This window comes from Anopheles gambiae, chromosome 3 (genome assembly GCF_943734735.2).
Source record: "Anopheles gambiae chromosome 3, idAnoGambNW_F1_1, whole genome shotgun sequence".
Lineage (NCBI taxonomy): Eukaryota > Metazoa > Arthropoda > Insecta > Diptera > Culicidae > Anopheles > Anopheles gambiae.
The window spans coordinates 27,713,153-27,736,694 of record NC_064602.1 but is presented as its reverse complement, the minus strand read 5'-3'; the positions used below and the strand labels follow the sequence as shown (position 1 = coordinate 27,736,694).

General features: G+C 44.8%; 2 protein-coding genes across 4 annotated transcripts in view; one reads left to right on the top strand and one right to left on the bottom strand.

The window, feature by feature from the left end:
- Positions 1-23,542, bottom strand: part of LOC1280122 (transmembrane protein 242) — a 145,905-nt gene that overhangs the window by 27,732 nt on the left and 94,631 nt on the right. The window lies entirely within an intron of this gene.
- Positions 1-23,542, top strand: part of LOC4578381 (protein vestigial) — a 47,339-nt gene that overhangs the window by 22,765 nt on the left and 1,032 nt on the right. For all 3 annotated transcript variants that reach the window (XM_061656008.1, XM_061656007.1, XM_061656009.1), the window contains exons 5-7: positions 15,033-15,121; positions 15,230-15,408; positions 15,559-15,632. In XM_061656008.1, coding sequence (XP_061511992.1) covers positions 15,033-15,121; positions 15,230-15,408; positions 15,559-15,632 — 342 coding nt within the window. The remainder of the gene's footprint in view (positions 1-15,032; positions 15,122-15,229; positions 15,409-15,558; positions 15,633-23,542) is intronic.

Here is a 23,542-nt window from a genome sequence, read left to right as displayed (position 1 = left end):
AAGTCACAAACTACAAACAGACGCTGCTGCTGCTCCAGCAGGTAGCGGCATAAGGTCAATGATTTATTAACCTACAAATGGGACAATTATGGTTATGCATGCCCAATGGTTATTACACGGCAACCCTGTGTCCCGTGGAGAAGTCGCTCCAGAAGGCTGGAAGATGCTTTATTGATTGTATTAGACATAAGTTTGAAAATGACAACAAGAACTTTGATTGACTTATTGATTGGAAGACCGAGGTACAGTTGTCAAGTAGTTCTGGTTAACAACATGTCCGGGATTGGTTCAAATCTCGCATACACCGAGTTTTAATTCAAATGATCTTCTGATTCAAATGATTGGTTGCTTGGAAATGAGGCTCGCAAATGTGTTTGGAGCTGACAATTAAAAATCCTTTGGAGTAGTTGAAAGGTTTATTTTGTAATGTGCAATAAGTCTCTACAACAACGACTTTCCTCAATTCCAAGACAACTTCATTAGCAAAATCTCAAAAGAGTAAGCTCTCTACTACCTTCCTGGGAGGTCCAAACGGCACCATAAAAATTACTCGGATTTTTACGATGATCACCCCCCGAAAAGGCTTCAACGCTTCCCCAACATTTGCACCCGCCATTAAGGAAGTAATGGGAAGTAAATGGTACGAACCTTAAGCCTCAGCGCGTTTAATCACAACAATGGCCGGTTTGTGTAAACAGGTGTGAAACGAAGACGTTTGGTTTGGTGTAGCGGGTTTAAAGTGTGAACCATAAAATTTAATGTTGCCAGTTTAATGAAGGTGGCGTGGCGGCGGTGTGATAAACTCCAGCAGTTCCTGCCCGCAATATATCTTAATGTGAATGGAGTAACGCGGGTCGTAAGTTGTAACAATAAAATTGTAACATTTTTTATTGCTCACACCTTACTCGCTCTCTCTCTTCGCCCTATTGTGTGGTGAGTTGCAAATGCAGCTGAAATGCATCCGGTTGTGCAGATAGCAACAAAAACACGCGCATTTCAATTGGAAGTTTTTATCGCGGAGACCTAACCCAACTACTGCCGCTTTTCCACGGTCAATTTCTCTCCGTGGTGCTATTCCCTTCTGCACTGTGCACGGCGAGTGATGCGTACGAAATATTTTAATGGTTGTTTTAACACATGCAAAAAGTGGAGGTGCCTTAGGGGCAGGGTTGATGCGTTTGTCAGTATTATAAGTGGCCATAAAAATTAAAATTCTCCAATGCACCTTTTCCCTTTCAGCAGCTGAGTTTTGCGGAGGGCCACAAGCGCTAATGGGGGTTGCTGTTGTAGTTGTAGCGAAATGCTTCATTCTGCAACAATTTTAATGTGGCCATTTTGATACAGTAGATGCGTTCGCTGAGACGATCCCTTTTTGATGGGTGCTGAAGAAATTGATGTAATGTTGTGAGCTGAATTTAAGCTACTCGCCTAATCGCAGTTCGCACACGGTGGATTACAAGTTGGCACTATAAATCCGGTTTCGTTTGTGGTGTGTGGGGAAAGGGGAGAGGAAGAGAAGGTAGCATAAGACAAGGTGCCCGAGATGTTGCCGAGATTTGGAGCACGGCCGAAAAGGAGGAGAAGGAGGAGGAGATTAAATGGCGTCATTTAAATTTAAATTAAGATGATTAATGCCTCGTTTGTGGAGTCGCCGAGACGACGATGTGTCGCGACGTTTGCCCGCGTGTGTGTGTGGTGTATGTGTGATTTAGGATGTTCTGGTGTTAGGGGTGTTGTGAGAGGCAAGATTCTGTAATGGCAAGACACGGGAAGATTTAAATGGTTGCATGATAAATGGCGGCAGCCCGAAAGCATCAAAGCATCAAAACATATGTCCACAAAGTCGCACAGGTCGGGTTGGGTAAGGGAGGGGGTAGATGGTGGTCGGTAGACTGTTGTTATGGTGACACTGGTTCTCGGGTACGTTTGGCGCAAAGGATGCACCAGAAATATGTGGTGGGGGGCTGTGTTGCAGTGCATATCATCGCACGGATGAGGAAGCGAAATAAAATGCGTGACTTATTACGCGCTCGCCTTGCACCAGCCTCGTAAATTATCTCTAATGATGCAAATTAAACTGATGATAATTATTTGTATTCGGATTTGCGTGCTTGGCAGGTCCTTGTGGCAGGCTGCAGCGTCCCGGCGGTGCAGCAGATCTATATATTGCAGTTTAAGCTTATAAAAGGGGCCGTTACAGACCGAAACGTTAATATTGTGGCATTGTAGCTCGAGAACAAAACCAAAAACCCTTTTAAAAATCGTCACCATGAGTCAGCGGTTTCGCCGAGTTTTCTTTACACTCCTAGCGCGCCTCATTTGCTGTGAAAATATTCTACTATTTTTGTGAGGGTCACGCCCAATTTTTTGTACCGTTGTCGCCCCGCCGGTCCAACACACGCTCGAGGATGGAGGGCGGAACGAGGGAATAAGAATTGTTTCGTTGGCCCGAACGAACTCGTTATGAGATAATTAATTCATTGCGTTCGGTTTGGTTTCCGATTGCGCCACCACGGCCACGGGACGGGCGCGACTGGCGCACAGGCTGCCGCCGCCGGACGTCTAATATGCGTTGGAATGTCGTCTTACAAGACGGGAGGGACTCTCCCCGCCCGGTTTGGATGTGTCGGATGAAATGCGTGATTCGTCAAAAAATACGCGTGCAAAACCGCTCGAAACACACACAAACGGACGTAAGGTGCGACCACATCATCTTCGCACCAGCGTTTGAGGGGCAGGATGGCAGAGGCGAGCGGGCGAGCAGGCTCTTCCGCGAGGCGTCAGGATCCGACTGTGGGTTAAACTTCTTTTAAAATTCACTAGGCGTTAAACGCGCAAGCTCGCAAAAGAAAATCGAGGAAAATGAAGGAGTTAAAGGAATGTGGCTGCAGCGTCACAGTGCATGACGAAAGAGTGGCGATAGGGTTAAGAATTAAGAAGCGAAGAAGCGAGCAACATCTTGCGTGGTTTGCAAATTAGATTAGACGTTGAAAACGGAATGATTTACTTTTTTTATCATTTTTGAAAAAATGTTTAGTGGATAGAGGAAATATATTGTGCAATACTCAAATTGTGCAGGATAGAGAAAATAATTTAGCTTTTTCTTACCGTTTTTTTACAATATTTTATCTTTTCTTACCGATTTAACTTCAACTATTTTAGTTTGGCGTGTTTAAATGTCGTTGTTGCAAAGCAAAACTCCATTCTTTGACTAAATTTATCTTTTAATTTGAATACATTTGAACTTGAAACAATTTGAAATCAACCATAGTTACTAAAGACCCATTTAGGGATCAAGTTAAAGTAATTTATAATTTTTAATTTTAATTAATTAAACGTTTAAATTTTAATTAAACCGCATTGTAGATGTACGAATGTTTTATAAATCTAAGCCAAAAATGTTTCTTTCTTCACCTATTTAGACAATATTAATATTTTAGAAATTTAATTTAATAATATGAAAAAATTTCTGCTACAATTACACCGAGCCCTTTTTACGCTCACACGAACGATACTGAAAAACGCTAATGTCACCTGATGTGACGTCAAACGTCTATTCTTCGAATTGTTGTGGGATGCATTACGCACAAATTTACGATATGAAAATCATCACGCCATCGTGAAATTGGGTGGAATACACACACACACAATGAGAGATCATTAACAAAGTGGTAAATATGCTACAATTACCGCAAATCACGTCACCTCGGCAGTTCTCTAGGCAGCGTATTGTTTTCGTTCAAAGGTCAATCTTCATTCAGATCATACGGCAGACTTGAAAAAAAATGAAAAGAAGCCGACGCGCGTGACTGATGCACATTCCTTACAGATCGTTTGGGCGTTTGGTAAAAATTCGCCCAAAATTGCATCGTAAATTTTGCGGTTGGCAAAGCGAAAAACAAACAATTGCACGCTCAACCCGTTTTTTTGCGTGCTTTACCCTTACACTTTTGAAGACTTTGTTGGGTTTTTCAGTGGATCGAAAAGGCATGCTAGCGGCGGTTGACGGTTGTGTGATGGTCCTGCAGAGTACGATCGGAAAGTACTATCCCCACAACACCGGCTAGACGCCAAATTATGTCTGGCGAACTTAATTTAGCCGTTTGCTCTTTGATCGAAGATAATAAATTTAATTTCTTAGCTACCAATTTTACGCTAAAATAAGTACTGCCGCCTGCGGTGGTGCACGAGCCGCCAGTTGAACGTCGTCTAGGTTTCGGTGTAGTGCGCGCGCTACACCAGGAGGAAGAAAGAAGCATCCATCCTTAAGATAAGCGACTACACCGGTACCACACCGGTGGAAAGTATTTTTTCCTCCGTTTCTTCTGTCACACAACGCACTCTGCGCATCCGCTCAACATCTCAACCAATTTTCCCACCCGCGGTGGATTGGGGAGAGCATCATCAAAGTTTTCCATCACGTGAATCTGCCGGGATGATGGGAGGATCCGTTTTCCCAGCACCAAGAAGTGTAACTCTTTTAATTACGGGCACAAAGTAAAACGAAACAAAATTAAAACTTGAACCCCAACAAGCAAGAGTCGTGCGCTACACAGCCAACTTCATTGTTGCGCCGGTTGCGGCCAAAAGGGGAAAACCGCCGTTCTTGTTGTACAGGAGCGCTATAGAGAAAGGTTTTTCCATCTCGTGCGGGGAGGTTTCCATCCGGCAGCCGAACATGATCTCTGTTCTCCCCTGAGCCCCGACGGGGGACTGTTGTTACCTTTTTGCTGCTTAACCGGCATTAGAGAACTCGCGTTACCCGCGTGTTCAAAGGAGAAATGTGTGCTTTAAGTAACTTCTTTTGAAGGAAGTTTAACTGAGGGGGGACAGGCGGTGTGGAAAATACTCTCACTTCATTCTTTGCCCGAAGAACCATTCAACGGAATAGCTCGCATTCCATATCGATCAAACGGAGTAAGACGCATTGCCGTTTCGTTGTGTATTTTTGTTTGTGTGTGTGTGTGTGTGTTGAGTTTGAGACATATCTTCTCAATGTACAGAACCAAAGAAAAAAAAGAAGAAAAAGAAGAAACCCCCCAAAGGAGCCAAATAACTGGTGCTTCTGCTGTTGCTGCTGTGATCTTTACGTTTTCGGTGTCTGCTTTGAAAGGTTTCAGGTTTTCTGGTTCGGGTTTGGGTTGTGCCTGGTTGGCCGTCCTGTTGTAAAGCGTCAGCTTTACACAACCGAATTACTCGGTCGGATGTTGTTGTTAATTTAATTTAAAGTCCCAGTTTGGCCATCTCCTAACACTAAACCTCTAGGGTATTCCCTGCCAGGTTCACTAACAATACCGCGTGTATTAGCGGACCAGCGGAATGTGTTTGTGCACATTCTCATTGTTTCTGATTTTGTGCTGGCTAGATCTTGTGCGTTTTTTTTGTGTGTGCTCTTCTTTTAGGTTCGTATGTAACGAGAAAACATTAATTAAAATTTCATTGAAAAACTAGACCAGTCTGGCTAGGACGTTGGGACGCCGGGGAAGGGCGAGAGTGGTTTTATTTTGGGCAGCCCGCGCGGTCCATTCGGTAAGTCGTTGTGCGGTTGTGTAGCGGGAAACCGTTTTTCGATCAGTTTAATTTTAGCCACCGGTTGTTAAGAATGGGCCCCGCGAAAGCGATGTAAATCATTGTACGGTGACAGGCTGGTGGCGGGTTTTCCGTTGATAAAACCCTCCCGCCCCGCGGTAAAGGAATTGGATTTTAAGTGCATTATTTGAAGGAAGTTGTGTGCACGATTGTACATGTTATAGGTGATGCATCAGATTAAAAACTGTTGAAATTATATTTATATTATGTGTTGCGAGTCATGGGAAACGTTGCTCATATGCGCAAATACTATTCAATCGGCCGGATAACGTTCGTAGTGCAGTAGGTAAATGGTATGTTCAATTGAAGTACGCACATCTCTGTTCACAGTTCAAATCCCGTTGTTGAGAGAGTGCGGTGAACTCAAAATTCAAAATGTTTCCTCTCACCTTATTTGAGAAGAGAGAGAGAGTAACATTTATCGATTCCAAATTATTATTATTGTTTTGTTTTCTGCTCCAAAGTGTGAGAAACAGTTCGGAGCGCGAAAGTCAGTTTTAGCGTAATTCTCCATTCTTCAACTTCACAGCTAAACAATCACACACATTTCGGGTCGATGAAATCAGCAAATAATTCCTTTTTGAGGCGGCATTCGCCCTTTAAGCTGACCGTTCTACGAACCTACACACACAGTTGAGTCGAACAAATTCTGCAATGGTACGACGGTGAAGGCGAGGGATATTGCTGTTGTTTGGAAATTGTTATGTTTTGTTTTGCTACGTTTTGTTGCGGGTTCGGCGGAGTCGCAGGGGATTTTCGTTTGGATTTTGCCATATCCCCAACATAGCGAATGTCGGTGTCCGAAAAAGGGGTGGCGTGAGGAAAAGAAGCAAATGGTTCTCACCGTTTGGTTCCGTGGCAGGGAATCCTTTTTTTTCCACCCCGACGGACTGGTGGATCGGTTTCTGTCTGTTGTCTGCCCTTATCTTCCCTTAAAACGGCCGTGCGATGCGTTGTTTCTGTGTCGGCACCGGTTTCTTTGTGAGCTGTACTGCGTACCCTCGCCGTCCGTATTTGTGTGTTTAGCCTCACCAAGCATTCCAATGGTCATCGTGTGACCCTCCCCACTATTACTCTGGCCGTACCGGTGGTTAGTGGGATGACAGAACAGAAGTATTAAGTAAATCACCCGATCGAGAGCGATTATTGGAGCGACAACGAGATTGAACCATTGAACATGCTCGCTTCGATTAAGCTGCAACACGTTCTCGTCCCTCTTTGCTTTGCTCGTTTTCCTTTGTGTCCTTTGTGTGTGTGTATGTGTGTAATTCTGCTCGTGGATGGACCATCTCCTTTTCCATTCTGTCATGTGCGAAGGTGCGTAAAATGATCGCGATCGTTCCGCGATCGGATAAAATTCTACCGCTTCGCAGTGAAGCAGCAAACGGATCAGGATGAGGATTTCGCCGCCCTTTCCTCACAAACGTCTGCAGGACCTAAGCTCCAAGCGTCGGGGGAGAGCGGAACAAATGTTGTGAAATAATTTGTTTCCATTTGGACAGTTTCGGTCGCCAGTTTTGTGATGAAGGAGAGGACGTAACTGTTTCTTTCAATTGGAGTTTCGAAGTGGGGGGACGACGACGACGAAAAAGTCGCACAAATATGGGTTTGTGGCAAACTTCCGCACTTAGCTGCCTGTGGGAATTTTATTACAAAAGAAAAAAAAAGGAATAAAATTTGTCGTGCGATGGAGTTTGCAAAACGGTACAACAAAAGGGTATTTTTTGGAAAAGGAGTTTAAAGAGTGGAGCATCGTTGGAGATGTAACTGTATTGAACGTGTTCAAGGTCATTTGTGGGATTTAAAGTAAAAAAGATCTTTGTTCCTAAGACGTTAGAAGAGATACATTTTCAATAGATATTGGTTTGGAATTTGGTTGAAAAATAATGCAGAGTTGTATGAATATGTCCTAAATTTGATCAACAAACAAGCAAGTTAAATATAGCCATTTGAACGGAAGAATTTGAAGTTTGAAAATTTATCTAATTGTTTATTTGTCCCGTGGAATTAAAAACAAAATCTATTTAGATTGTAACGTTGTATTAAGAGTATTATTGGACAAATTCCAGCTAAAGCTGTTTAACAGTTTGGCGTAACCGTCATACATGATTCTAGAATTAACAAGATAGCGAATAACATGGTTGTTCCTTTCTCGAACACGTGAAATTAATTAAAGCATGTTGTTAATTGATTTCTTAACCATTTATGACGTTACTCCCTTTAGGATTCATTAATTTGTACCAACTAGGAGCAAACACACATCCTGACAATATCATTAAGAAAAGGATGCCTGAATCGTAAACAGGCACACACACACACATGAGACATTCCTTGGTGCTTTGGAAATACAGGATCAAATTAAAAACTAGAAAACAACGCTTAGAAAAAAAACACACGCACACACACACGTGCCCTGGAACTTATTGTACCCTTTTTATGAACTTTTTACACCGGGGTCCGGGTGCACGGGTTGGGACCTTTTTTCACGTCACATTACATCGTGACATGCGTATCCAACTGTTTTTTTGTTTCTGTTTGTTTATTACACTCCTTCTAATACACTGCTCCTTATCGAAAGCGTCACCACCATCTGCATTTTTCTACCAAAAAAAGCCGCTAGAAGGGGTGGGATAATGAAACCCTTTCAACAAAACAACACAGCAAAGGTGTATCTCTTCATCCATCTTTTCCGCGGCCCATCATCGAGCGGGGAAGATGGGCGTTTGCTGTTGTTTTTTGTTTCAATCTTCCCTTCCACCGGAACCATTTATCTTTGGCTCTGGGTACTACTGGCTTAATATTTTTCCTCCATCGGTACGGCTAGTCTTGGAGCGTTTTTTACCCTCGGTGGGCCTTGCCTCAGTATCAAATTAATTTCTACGGATATTTAACGCATGTTTTACACCAGCGCGCGAGTGCGCGGGCGCGTACTGCCTTCTCCGTGCTAGAGAGGTGTAGTACAAGAAGAAAGGTTGAGCCTGGCGTTCTCGGATGACAGCAAAAAAGGGGTGTTTTGGTGGGTTTATTTCGTTGGTTTTCGGTTGGCTGCCTAGAACCGCTCGCCTCGCTGCCATCAAACGTGCGATAATTTATGATTTCTGTACGCATTTTCATTAACTCGTTTAACTTCTTGTGCCGGCGGGAGTGAGGAGCAAGCAACTCACTCACTCGGAGTTTTGCCTGGTAGCGAGTACCACGACGTCGCCTTTGCGAGCTGCCAGCTGCATGGAACCGCCCGTAGAAGAGCAAAAGAGCAGACAGGCCCCGGAAGGTTGCTGCGAAGCGTAACCCTGCGATGATTGTGGAGGACTATTAAAATCATGCTTCATCAGTACGGGGTGGTGGGTGTGGTTCCTCTTGCCGAAAGGAAGGAAAAACACCCAAGACGCATCATCATCATCATCATTGTGGGAGCGTTTCGGGCGCGGTGTTTCGGATCTGCCCGCGTAAGCAAGACGGCAGACAATTTATAGGGACTACCCACATCGAGCGACGGCTTTCTTCGCTGGCGTACGTTTGGTTCGGGAGAAGATGCTCTTTGCTCGTGCAAATGTCAACCCTCGATCCCCCCAAAGCTGTCCAAAATCGTCTACAGGGGAGACTTTCGCAGCGTGGTAGTACTGCGTCGAGCTGGAATGATTTATGCGGAGCCAAAGGTAAGCTCCATCATTCCAAAACGCTGCAGCAGCAACATTTGGCGAAGTATGCTACAGTGACGAGCAAAACTTTCCTATTGGAAATTTAATTAGTAGACCGACCTATTTCGCTTTACATTAAACGCGAAATTATCGTTTAATATGTTTGCTTTATGCAAGTTTGTAGAACAGTTGAACTTTGCGGTTAGGTTAGGTTCAACAATTTTCCACCCTAAAATCCACCACACAACGACACAGTTAACGGATGCAATTTGCCTTTCCATTTTCCTTGGGAAATAGCACGATGGCCTCATCACACCCTCTTCTTGGGAAACACCCATCTCATTGCTCATTAATGTCATCATAATCGAGTTTAATTAGAGCTGCATTTAGCACCCGCTTCGTTGTGTAGCGCGCTGTGACACTCTCTTCACAGAAGGACGTCCTCTCTACATCTGCTGTGACGATTGGTTCGCTGTACGGTGTTGTGGTACGTCAAACGGTGGTAATTAAAATATTAATTAACATAATAAGCCACACCTGACACGCTTCTTACAGCGGCTAGCACGGCGTTTGCATCCAGCAGCGAGAGACATTAGAGACGAGACGACTTCTTGAGCCGGGTGCGGATCAATGTCACGCCGGCTCGGGTCGAAATGATGTGTCCTCCCCAAAAGGTGTTGAAGCGGCCTCTAGAAGAAGTCATCAGCCGTCTGTCATGTGGCATTTTGTCACCCTGTCAGGCGGGAACAAATTAACCCGTTGTTCTGTGCGTTCGAGATCGCGTCGACGTCGTTGCTCCAAAAACTGACACGCATATGACACCGATAATGGAACACAAAATGGGTGACATTCGCAGCAAAAGCCAATGAGAAAACCGATAGGCGCATCAATTAGCGTGTTTGAAAAAGTGTCACGATGGAGGAAGTGGTATAAATCCTTAGCGCTGGTTTGAGAAAATTTGCCCAAAATTCATACGAGTCATCGAGCAATGCGAGCAATGCGAAGGGAAAGCAACAGTCCCCGCCGGGAGGGCAGTGGAGAAGGAAATATTTATCCTTCTTAACCTTTACCCGGCTGCGGCAAAGTATGCAAAACAACAAATAGTAGAGATGAGCTCGGGCGGTCGTGCGGGGTGTGTTCGTTCCTCGTCTGCCCTCGATATCGCTTTTCCTACCCGGCTGTTCTGTTCGTCGATTCGCCCCAACAGCGATGAGCACACAGATAAATTATATAGGCGCGAGTTGTTGTAATCTCATCAATTTGGGGTGTTATACAGATCGTTTAAATTAGAGCACTTCATCGGCGCTCCTTGGAGTGAATCCGGCTGCGTGCGTCGGGACGGCGGCGGCTGACACAGGGCCGAATGTCTGCGCGCTGGTGTGCTGGTGAACCCGAAAATAATTTCCGCACACGAGAAGAATGCCACCAATTCGGTGGAAAAATGTTTGAGGGCATGCTTTGCTGATATCCGTGCACGCCAGGCATGCTAACTACCGACCGACCGAACTGTGAGTGAAGGTACAGGAAGGAGGATGCTAGTATGTGGGGGGAGGGGGTGCCTATGTGTTCTTTTTTTTTGTTTGGTTGCTGTTGTTGTTTACGCGATGCTGTCTATTTGTTTCATCTTTTTCCCGAAACGCAAGGCCCCGTTGCCGTTTTGGTGTGGATGGCCCTTGTCGTCAACCATTAACATGTGCAATGCCACGCAGGATTCTAAAGCAAGAGGTGCGCACCACCACCAGCATCAACCAGCTCCTGTGATTCCTGTGAGTGTTGGTGTGAGAGGTACATTTACCAATGTCAACAAAAATGTGTTACGCATAAGCGGAGATGTGTATAAAACAGGAGAGAGAGAAAAAAAACGCAGTCAACAATATACAACAACATCAAGGCGCACATTATTGTCAGGATGTTAAAGCATCATAGGTCAAAACGTAGATTTTAAACACGGTACCACAGATACAAAACAAAAGCGCGAAAAAGATGAAAAATGAATTTTTGGCATACAGGCGAAACATGCCAAGCTTCCAACGAGCCGGAAAGCCGAAAACAACGCAACGATCCGCGACAAAATTTGCTAATAAAACCCCCCCTTTCCCGCGTCGACGCCGATGCTGGCACGTACACTTCCTTAAAGCTCTCTTTTAGAGAATGAAAAATTGATGGTTTTACCTACCGAGGGAGGGTTTTTTTTCATTTGGAACTTAGTGAAATAAATTCAAAAAAGAATTTTTGCGTTTTGTTCAGATTGTGGAGCGCACAAATGATGTACAATGTATAACATCTTAAGGTAAAATTTGTTAGGAATTAAATAACATCATTTAAATACAAAATGTACAAAATTTTGCATACCTTCAGGCGCTTTCGATTGGATGACAGCTAAGTATCTAAGTCGATCATTTTGCTTAGTGCTTAGTATTCAAATTAACGATTGAAAAAGTCCAATTCGTTAACCATAAAGAGCGTTAGGCAAAGATTTACCTATTGAATAAAATAATACTCCTTAAAGCTCTTTAAATTTGAATCATTCCTATTAATTCTATAATTCCTCTTGCATCGCCTTAAACGAGAGCGCCTTTCATTAGCAACCTTAACAAGCGAGTAGCGTTTTAAATTCAGTTATTATGAAACCGTTTGTGTTTAGTCTCTGAGATGGGAATGTCTCGTACTTCCTTAATGTGGTTAAACATCACTCGCTGTTGCCGTTTTCGATCGATGCTGTCGAATTGAATCACGCACGCGAATCATGACGCCTGGTTTGCTGTCATCTTGTGCCACCCTTGAAACGAGACAGATACACCTGCTATCACACACACAGTCACACACACACACACACACACTCATCTTGCTTGGATGGTGTGGTGCCCTATTTGATAATGCTATTCAAAATATTTGCACCGTTCGAATGCATGAAATAGTCGAAATATCTGTCCACTGTTAACCATCCATCTTGGGGTGGTGAGTTTAAAGGAGCAGAGTTAGAAAACTGGGGTGGGTTGGGGTGGTTGTGAATAGAAAGAGGTTATGTGGTGGGTGGACAAGGCAAGGTGGAGAGAATGAGAGAGAGAGAGAGCGAGATAGTGATAGCTATTTTCCGCCTTTGGCTCGCGTCACATGCGCACGAACGATTGGTGGTTGCACGGTAGTACGAACACCGTCCGCTAGATGGCAGCAGCTGCTTAGTGTGCGGATGAGTTTTTTTTCTTCTTCGTCTGCTCATGGCGTGCTGCCACTCCGTACCGGGTGGGGTGGGGTGGCAGAATTTTGGGGGTTTAAATTATGCATGTAAACTATTTGAAAAATTCCCAAATAGTAATGCTCTCTTCTCGGCGTCGGGTCGGTCGGTTTTTGGGGGCACCAGGGGCACCGGCAGCAGGGTGTTGCTAAATGTCTCTATTTTGTGGTTGATATACTAAGAGCTTCCCATTGGCCTTCAATTGGTGAGGTGGTTTTAGATAGCACCGGCACGCAACAGCAAGCGCCCGAAACGGCAACACAGATCGAGCCGATCTAATGTGCGTTTAATTTATTTATTTTATTTTAGAGCGCAAGAGAGGAGACCGTGTGCGTGTACATTGCGCGCTGTCTGTTAGTAGATAAATTTGGGTTCTGTCTGTATGTGACCCAGAGTGGATTCATCGAGAATGTACAATGAGAGAAGAAAAAAAAGTCGGAAATTGTTGTTTGCTCAACATCAGTCTGCTCATCCCCATTCGAGCATACCTTCGACCTGTTGGAAAGAGGATTGGGTGGTGTGGCCACCGAAAGCTATTCGAGGAAAGCAACGTGTAAAAATTCGACAAATCCCACCCTACCACCTCTCTCATTGGAAGGATCATATCGTCCGCCACTGTTGGTTTGTTGAAATTTCAATTATTGTCGATAGAGTATTTCGTTGACCGCGTGCGTACTTGTTGGTTGGTAAGTTGCGGCCCGGGGTCAGGGGTACAGGATAGAAAAATGGTGTGTTTGTTTTGCTATGTGTATCGTAACGCACTCGCATGAATGTGCGTAAATTAGTTGCCCGGTCATCATCAACAAGATTTTGGGAATGCCAACGTTGGAAAGCGGCAGAGTAAGCATCTTTTGCATTCCACCATCGGGCTAATGGAATTAAGACGAAATAACTAGCTAGAGCTAGGATTTTGCAACACTTTTTGTATTTTAAACCCCTTTACAACTCAACAAGGACGCATCATAGCGATCCATGAAGACTTCAAGCTATTTTCTTAGTATCCAATTCTGGTGGCTAATTTCCACCGGCACATGCATAAAACTTCCCTCCCCAATGCTTACGACTTGCGAACACGCGGTGACGGTTGCCATTTTAAACTCTCAAGTGTTCGCACATCCGCACACCGATCGAGATCGTGCGAGATAGAGTGCAGCACGCTGGTCGTCCCTCTGTGTGTGAAAGATCCGATCCTTGCGATGCGGTGCTTCCAGTAGAAATTCCTTTCGGTCGACTTGCATCACTCGTGCATGGTGGTGGTGGGATAAAATAAAAACTCAATTGCCGCACCGGTGCCGACACAGTCCTTTTGGTTGTGTTTTGCCCTCCTTTATTTCTCCTGACCAATGGTCCAAAAGCGAGCAAGACAGAGTGCGAGCGATCGGAAAGATGCTGCGAAACCAATCGCAAACTGCCGCCGCCGGCCATAGCCCTTCGAAAGGCCTTTTTGGTCCGGGGCTGGTGGATATGCCGGCAAGGAACTAAAAGCCGCTCTTTTTCCCCCCAGTGTCGTTGCGAGAGTGCAGCGTTTCTTGGGGCCCTTGCTTCGGTATGTGTCCCTTTGACCATCTTGCCACGAACTCAAAGAAGATACTCACATACACAGAAGAAAAAAACACAACAACGCTGATGAAGCCTTCTCGTAAATCGTTTTTGCCAACCAGGTTGGCCAGCTTTGCCGGTTTCTTGTTTTTTTTCGGGAAATAAAACCGGGAGGTAATGGGAGAATTTTCGCGTGATATTTTTCTTTCCCCCGGCAAACGTTGTGTGCGCCTCTTCTTTGCTTTTCTTGGGTTATGGTTGTTTCTTTTTGTTTTACTCCAATCTTTTAAGGACACACTTTAACTCTCTTGCTCGCTCTGTTTTACCTTGCCGGATCGGCAAAGAATGCCGAGCGATGCGGCGTGTCCCCCAGGCGCGTTCCCCCCTGGAGCGTGGCCATCACACACACACACCGGGGAGGGAAATTATCGAAAGTTGGAATGTCGATGCTTGTTTAATTAGATTTTTCCAACAATTTTCGGCTGAAAGGCGCGCAAGGGACCAGAACAAGGGGATGAGTGGGATGGGGGAAAGGTCATGCCAGATAGGGGTGAGCCATCGATGGATGAACCAAAGAGGCGAAGCGAAACCCCGTCGGCGATCGGTCCCGGATGTGAAGTTGTTAAACAGGTTGAGCACCAACCAACGTTCCCGCGGGAAGAAGGAAGGTCTTGATTGTAATTATGTTTGCATGTATGCGGAGTTGCATACACAATTGCAACTGTGCACACAGTGAGTGTTTCACCGATAGAGTGGAGGAGAGGGAGGTATGGAGAGGATGCAGTTGAATGCTACAGAGCATCATCATAGGTCATTGTAGCATGTACTCCGCTGAGCAGCAATTAGAGTTTATTACATTCCTCTGGAACGGAGTCAGGTTTTTGATATTAAATTTATAAAGTTCCAACAACTGCCAGCAGGAGCGGTGTTACTAAATCGTTTGCGCCCTGTTTGAAATATTTCAATTAGTAACCAGTTCAAACTACTACTAATACTTTTTTAATGTTTTTTGCACTTTCTTCCACAAACAGGATACAGTTCGATGTCGAGTAGAAACTTCCCTCCCTCATTCTGGAACAGCAACTATGTTCCACCAACACCTGCCCCAACGCATCACCAGGTAAAGGAGCGGACAATCAGCATCAGTTCTTCCAATTCTTTCTGAAAACACGGATCGATTTAACGGCCAAAACATTCTTCTTTTCTCTCCCCCATTGTTTTTTCGTAGGTTTCTGACCTTTACTCTACCGACGGTGGCTATTCGGCGGATCCGTGGCATGCGGCACACTACGGCTCGTACGCACACGCTGCCCATGCGCATGCCGCACACGCCCACGCGTACCACCACAATATGGCCCAATATGGCAGCTTACTGAGGTTACCGCAACAGTACGGACACACGTCCAGGTAAGGGGAGGGGAGAGCAACATCAGCAACAACAACATCGATGAAATTGATCGATTGTGACGCACACAAGAATTGGGTTTACAAACTCTTTTGAAGGGGAATGCAACTGCCACGGTACTAATGGCTTCTTCATCGACTCTTCATCCGCAGGTTACACCACGACCAACAGACGGCACATGCGTTAGAAAGTGCAGCGGCGTACACGAGCTATCCAACGATGGCAGGTTAGTATTACGTTCTCCATTCTTAGCTTTCCCCTAGTTAGGTGTGAAGTGTTTCATTTTGCGAACAGATCGCTTATACTTGGAGTTATCCAACGGGATGATGCACTGATGCCGGTTTCAGAAGGGATGCCTGTTTGATGTCGAATGCTTTTGGAACCGTTCGCTGATACACACGGAGTTACGAAAAACAAGCCCCACAGACTTCCCAAACAGTTTAGGGCTCAACTTCATCATCTCGTCTCTTTACGTTCACGTACCACACTTGTCGGCGCACTTGAAATCCTTCTCTCTTTTTTGTGCCTTTCCGCACCGAAACATTCCGACGGCAATTTGTGCTTTGTTTCTGGACGGGGTTTTATCTGTGTTTGTGTGGGGATTGAGCAGCTCCCCATGACTTAGAGGAACCGAATGTTGCCCGGTGGTGCAACATTGCCGGAGTCGTTTGGCGGGTCGTTTAGGAAAGGAAACGTAGTTGATTTTACCGTGGGGCAAATGAATCAGATGCACAGCTTGGGTGCGTTGGAGTTTTTCAATGTAGCTACAAGCAACGGACACATTCGTCCGTTATCAAACATGTATCTCGGGTCGTTCGTTTTGGGTGGGGTGGGCGAACATCATTGATGATGATGTGGTACCAGTCATTTGAATGATAAATTAAGCGCTTGTCCATGTAGGTGTACCTTATGTCTTTGAGGCCCATAATGTATTGCAGTGGCCGTCGGCAGGAACAAACACAATCATGACGTTGTCGATGCAGATGAGATGTAAAACTCAGCATGACCATCGGCTTGATTCGTTATCACAAAGCCGCAAAGGGCTTTTTTATTGGACATTGTGATTGAAATTATTGTTTTGATGTAATCTACCGATATTTATTGCCTTGTGGTGGTAATAGTTTGTGCTCGAACGACATGACCGGCTTTTGAAGATATTGATTTTAACTCTTTGATACTACATTTCCCATAGGGAGTTACGTAAATATTTAGGTCAGAAAGGAAAATTGAATATGAATGCTCTTCTGCTTAGCGGTTGGTCCGTTAAGGAGGGTTAAGCTTGAATCACTCCAGTGCCCTTAGTTACAAACATACAACCAGGGTAATCCTCTAAGCATATATCCTCCTCTTTCTCTCTATACATCCCATACTTTAGCAGTGCAATGCTGTTAAATTGAACCATCCGAATTCTTATTCTAATGCACTCGAAGTACACGTACCACCAGGCTCGTCACCGAGTGGCACCAAACGATCAAAGGGACACGGACATGTATTTAGCTTTTCGCTCTAAGGGTACATCATCACACGGGCACACGGACGGACGGACGGACGGACCACGCGCTTCTTATTTTCGGTGTCCACACGCGGCTCTCTCTGTGGTGTGTTTTGTTCCCGCTAACGCAGAAGATACGCAGTGCCGAATCTGGCAGCGGAATGTGTGGAATGCGATTTGAAACAAGCGCGGCGCGACTATACGATGAAGCTAAAATCGCCCGCTTTGAACACCAAAAAAAAAAAACGGTATCCCTCCATACCCCTCTTCCAAGCCAGCGGGAGCAGTGCACGAAAGTGAGTGCTGGCTGAAAGCAGATCACGAGATGCGGGGTGGTGGTTTTTTTTTGTGTTTGTTTGCTGTACGTGTTCTACGTCCCGCTGTTGGCGCGAACCTTGCGCCGAAAAGTGCGCGAGAGCAAACATATATCGTCGCGAATGGTCCGGCCGGTCGGCAGCAATCGAAGGAATGTCAACCCGGGAGTCATCGCTGTCGTCGTCGTCGTAGTCGTCGTTGCCGTCGTCAGGTTCGGTCGTGTTGTCGATCGCGACAGATTTCCCGATGACATCTCTACGCTACTGGTTTTTTGTTGCTGTTGTTGTTGCTTCTTTGAGGAGAGGGTTTTGGGGGTTTTTGCCTCAGTGCCGAGTGTTCCTAAGGCACTCTCGGTGTCGGTGTGTGCCATGTGTGGTGTGTACACACGCACGCCGCCGCCGCCAGGACCCAGTTTTAACTTCACCTCACCGGTCCGGCCGAGAATGTGGCGAGCGAAATTGGGCTTTGGAATGCATTTGCTTTGCCGTTTTCGTCACCGCCGCCGAAACATTAGCTCTAGCCATCCCATCCCAACTGGAAGGGAGAAGGTTAACTAATCGATAATGTTACAAAAAAAGCACTGAAAACCGATCAAATCAAACATAACATTCAGCATTGCGATGGTAGGGCGGCCTTTCTGAGGGCGATGAGTTCCCCGGATGAGGAACGAACGTTTGCCCGTCCGCCGACGTTTCCATCATAAATTATCATAAATGCTTCTGGGCGGACATCAGCGGGCACGATTAGGGCATAGTTGAGGAGTCGGACGCTTTTTCGGCGCTTTTCTGGCGGCAACTTTGTGATGGGGCCTTCGGATGCTGCTGCTGCTGGCTGCTCCATCTTCTCCACGGACACGAGAGTATGATTGGCCGTCATTATGATGGATGGCATGCGGTCAGTGTTAACTTGTAAGCCGACCCGCAGCATTGAACGGGTCGGGCCTCTATCTCTCTCTCTCTTTCTATGCTGCTCTGTAGAGCACATGAAGTGACAGGTAATCGCCTGTTGACAGCAGATAAAACTGCTAAACTGTCAAATAAGTAGATAAAGCAAAAAGTTGCAAGCGTTTCGGGATTGACAGCTGCTGTGCGCGGGTACGCTTTGAAGCGGAGACGACTGGTACTGGTGTTCCGATGATGTTGAAACACGGAGGCAATATGAGAGGAGAGGCATTATGATTTAATAAGTATTGAGTTGGCATATTATTTCGATTCCACAACTGTGACAGACCTCATCTGTCTTTTTGATGGGGAAGTTTGTTTGGTCTTTACAACACTTTACCGTACGTGCATTGCCAACTGACAAGCGGTGCGTTAAAGTTGCAATGTTACGCCCGACACGGCATGCCCAGGTGGTGACAAAACTTTGTTCTCATATATCACCGAACGGGGGTTTCTGGCGTATGGAAGACTCTTCACTCGGAAGAAGTACAAAGCAGTACTTTATATCCACACACACACACATGAACGCATGAAGTCATCCTTATCAGCACACTCAAAGGCAAAGCGTTGCTAGTTGCTGTGTTGTGTGTATGACTCTCTGTTTGATCTAAAGTTGGTCCTTGTCGGACTGGTCCCCGGTGGCAGCAAAAGAAACTGAAGGACCAAAGCACACGGAATAAAGTGACATGGTTGAGAGAGGGAAGAAGGCATACGACAACAGGGCTGTTGTGTGGGACTGCGGGAAGGCAGCAACACACATCAGGACATAAATAATTGCATTTTCCATTTCCCATCATGAATAAACTTTGACCCAGGATGCAAAGTAAAGTGGGGGGACGACGACCGTCCAGCCAGGGACGTCCCATGAAGCTTCTTCTGAAGCCGGGTTTCGCTCCGTGCTGTTGATGTGTCCTTGTATTGTCCGTTTTTCCTTACGCCAAAGGCGGAGTGAAGTGAAGGAAAGGGATCCACAGATTATACACAACGATGAAAACTAATATATCCCCCAGGAAACATACACATACACACACCCGCAGACACATTGACATCCCCCGAGGGTTCGGGGTTTCGTGTAGCGTTGATCCACTTGACTCCGAGGCCCGTGGAACTTTGCCCGTATGTAGAACGAACGCAATGCGCAATACTTGTTTTTCGCCTGGAGAGGGGGAGGTGAGTTAGAGAAGAAAAGCGGGAAAATTTATGTGACACATGAAAGAAAACTTCTGCCACGTCCTTTCCCTGCGCCACTCTCGCTCTCTGCTGCTGCTCTTTGTGTGAAGATCTGTCGGGGTGTCCTTTTCTGGAGTGGAGAAGAAGGAGCACACATATCCAGGGCAAAAAGCCAGGAAGTTTTTGCCATGGGTGTGCTGCTCTGCTTTTGCAAAAAGGACAATTTGGCCCTTTGTGTGTATCGTCAACCGTTTTCATCGTTGGTCTCCTGTTGGTGGCCGGTGTTAGCCAGTCCAGGCAGTTGCGTGAAAGTAAGATGGGGTTATATGTGCGAGCCCTTGTATTGTGGGGGAACTAGCCTAGGCTTCTGTTTGAGTGTGTGAGTGCGTATGTGTGATGGATGATTTGTAAGCTATTCACACACTCTCTCCTTCTCTCTCTCTGTGTGGTCAAACAACACGTTAACGGCAAGGATCGGGACCATAGTCTATAGTGTCCTTACGGCATTGGAAGTGTTGTTACGGCATGTTGTACGATAGTATCGCTTCCCAGCAATGAAACCAACCTGCAACCTCTTTTGTACTAATATCGATTAATTCTTCGAGTATGTGTTGCGCCAGCAGTTCGAGCATAAATTACACTCGAATTTCCTTTGTCGTGTGCGCTCTCGTGCTTTAAATCATTCAGCATTTCAAAAGCGGCCGCCGACCAAAAATAATCGCAGTCGGTCGCACTGGGCGGTCATAAATTACCCTAAAATCAAAACACTGCATGCACTTAGTGTGCTACGGGAAAAGGGGTTTTCCAAAAGCTGCGCTTTTAAGCTCTTGGTGCTGCAAAATAGGCAAGAGCGTTGGAGCTGCTTGGGTATGTGGTAAATTTATGAGCGATCGATGCCACTCCCCAGTTTTGGAGCTACTTTATGCCCATTCATTTCATTTCAATTACAATACTTTCCGCATTACGGTATTTGCATAAGAAATATTGCAGCAGATAAATGACACTACAATTAAATTCATAAGCTTTCATCGTGATGATTGCAGATCATTCCTCTTTTGTTTTTGGTGAACATAGAAAGAGAAAAAAGGGTTTCCATTTTTCACCCCATTTTTCTGTACGAAATAATTCCCAAAAAAAAAAGACAAACCATCGGCCAACGACGACCATTTATAACCAAAGATAAAAGGAAAAATGCCGTGAAGAACACAAAGAAAGAAGAAAAAACTTATGCAAAAATCCCTTTATTTCCCCTCCTGTGGCTTCTTGGGGGCTTTTGAAATTTGCCGCCCATTTGCGGGTGTCCATCAAAATAATTTTCCTGTCCATCATATCAAACGCAACGGACGTGAGGTGAGATGTAAAAGCAGCAAACGACGAACGTGGTGGAAAAAAAGGAAAAATCTCATTTACGGAAAGTTATACGAAAATTACGGGAAAATTCTTTTACAATAGTGTGCAGGGAGTCTTTTTCTACTTCCCTCCCTGCAAAGAGTCGAAGAATTAAGCGTGTGGAACACTGTAGTTTAATTTAATGTGCATCATTTCTTGTAACCCCCGTCCACCTAGTTTCGTTTTGCTCATTTGTGCCAAGTTTTTTTTCTCCCTTTCCTTCCTAACCGGAAGCCCACACGGGGTGGAAAGAAACCTAAGGAAAAATTGTAGGTAATTCTTGCGACCCAAATTCATTTTCGGCCTGCCCGCCTGCTCTCGTGCTTATTATTTGGTTCGAAATTGCAGCAATTATTCATTTGGTTTTAGAAGGGGGAGGAGGACGGTTGCTTTTACTATAACTTTGATACCACATCAAACGCGCTCTGGAGATCGGGGGCGATGACTGGGGTTTGAGATGTTTGATGGGAGCCATTTCGGAACCTTCCGGCACACGCAAAAGCGTCGGCAATTAATTTGGTTAATGGTATATATTTGCCGCTTGGCTAGGCACGCCAGCATAAGATAGATCGATGTAAGTAGGCTTTGCTGGCTGGCACACATCTCACCCGCGACACCAGAAAGACCAGAAGCCATAATCAAAGCTACCAGAGTTTTGTGTTGTAAGGTTTACACTATACTTCGATGGACGCAGAGTTTTGTACCCATGAACTTTGGCTTTTTCCCCTCGTGGGCCGTTTTGCTTAACTTTTCAAAATGTTTGCCCCTTTATCTTTTTCTTCCCTTTTATGCTCATTTTTCATGGGCTTCGATAGTCCGAGCAGCAAACACAAAACACACACAAAAAGTGCACAAAAGGAAGGAAAGATTTGCACTAGACCAGGCCCCCGACGGTGTGGTGCAGCAGTCGTCCGTCGCCCGATGGGGGAAGGAAATAAATAATTTACGGGCTTTGCGTTCGACCAATTGCAAAGAAGGGGGTTGCTTGCTTTCGACGCTTTTGCTGCCGTGTCTTTTACGCGAGGACACGCCCTTCGTTTGATGGTGGTGGTGGTGCTGTGTGTGTGTATGTTGGCGCATAAGTGATGGTGCAACCCCTGCACTGCACTATGGAAGGGTAGGCCATAAAGAGCTACCCAACGGTACGGGCGTGGAGCAGGAGAGCCTTCCGTGCGTCGTGTGAGTTTTATACGAAGCAGGCCAGGGTTTTTGATATTACATTCGATTGATGTAGAGTTGCCCCTTTTGGAGGACATTGGGTGATAAAATGTTATTGATTGTAATTGAGGTTATATATGGGTTATATTTCGTGCGTATGCGTAATCTTGTTGTGGTAGTAACCAGGGTGACACATCTAATTCGGAATTAATAGGGCTTTCGTTCACTATTTACTATTTTTTGGCATTTGAAAAAATAGAAAAAAATGCTGTTGTAAAAAATTCTTTCAACTATGTTTTTTTTTAAATAGAATCCACCTATCCAAAAAATCAAACGAACCCGAGTTTCTCCCTAGCATACAGTCAGTCCAAAAAGTATTCGTCTAGCTGAATATTTTACAGAAAAAGGCGAGTTATGGGCATGGGGCGATAAAAGTAATGATGAGGTTTGCTAAAGGGACCATAAATACACACGTTTTGCTAAAAACTAAGCATTTAAATAGTGCAATAGCAACCAAAATACATAAAAAAATTAAAAAAAGTCGTTTGATGGGCGCGCAAAAAGTATTCGTCCATCTAGCTTTTTAATTGTTCACGCTGGACAAACACAACGTTGACGTGAATTAAATTTATTATTATCAATTTACTGGTGACTTCCTTCTAAACTAATGCATTTCTATTGTTTTAATTGCACTTCAAGCGGTCAAAGAGGCACTAAAGGCGGGGGAGTTAAATGATTGGAGCATGATGGCGAAAAACGTATCTTTAACTTATGCATAACCTATCCTACCCATTTTTGAAGGGTACAAAATGTGTGGAAGGGCTTGTTCCTTCATTTGATCAGAGTTTGGCCATTTTTTTGACACTAATTGTGTGACAAATTGCCATGTAAGCAGCCATCCTTGACGGTTAATCTAACGAAAGAAGCGGTTTAATGTCCAAAGAATCAAATTTTACCATGGAATCAGTGCATTTTGTGATGGCCAATAAGAAAAGGAAAAGATATGGGTCACATTTGGTTGATGGGTCATGCTGCATTTCATCGTAGCTGGTCATGGAATAGCTTGAATGAGTGAGTTGTTACAAACATGTTTTGTTTGAATAATACCATACACAGAAAGTGGCCAAATCTGTTAAGTTGTATCAAATAATTCAGGAATTTGTTTCAAATTAGGCTCTACTAACATATTAAAACATGTTTAAATCGCCAAGGTCATACGGGCGACGTCTACCATAGCGAAAACAGCCTACTAAGATCAAACATCAAAATCTCGTGTAATGGTAGCATCATGGAGTCATGATACTAGGGCTCAGTGCGGTAAGGAGAGCTAGAAAAATGATTCAAAATGATAGGAGACGAGATGGAGAAACATATTTATGCAGTTTTTAAGTACTTTGAGTCCCAGTTCTGAGAAATTGTACTTAAAATGTATCACATGTTTCAGAATAGTCGAGCTGGAGAACAAACACGGCATTGTCATTTGCCCAAAACGCCAAACCAGTTGAAACCAAACTGATGAAAATGATTTAGTAGACTCTCAATATGATATCAGTTGCCATTTTTTAATGGAACTTGGCCACGTAGTCCGGAAATGCAATATTTCTATCAGAGGATAATTGTAACAAGTCTTGTAGGATGAGTGGATCAAAAATACGCCTTATTAAAGGTTCA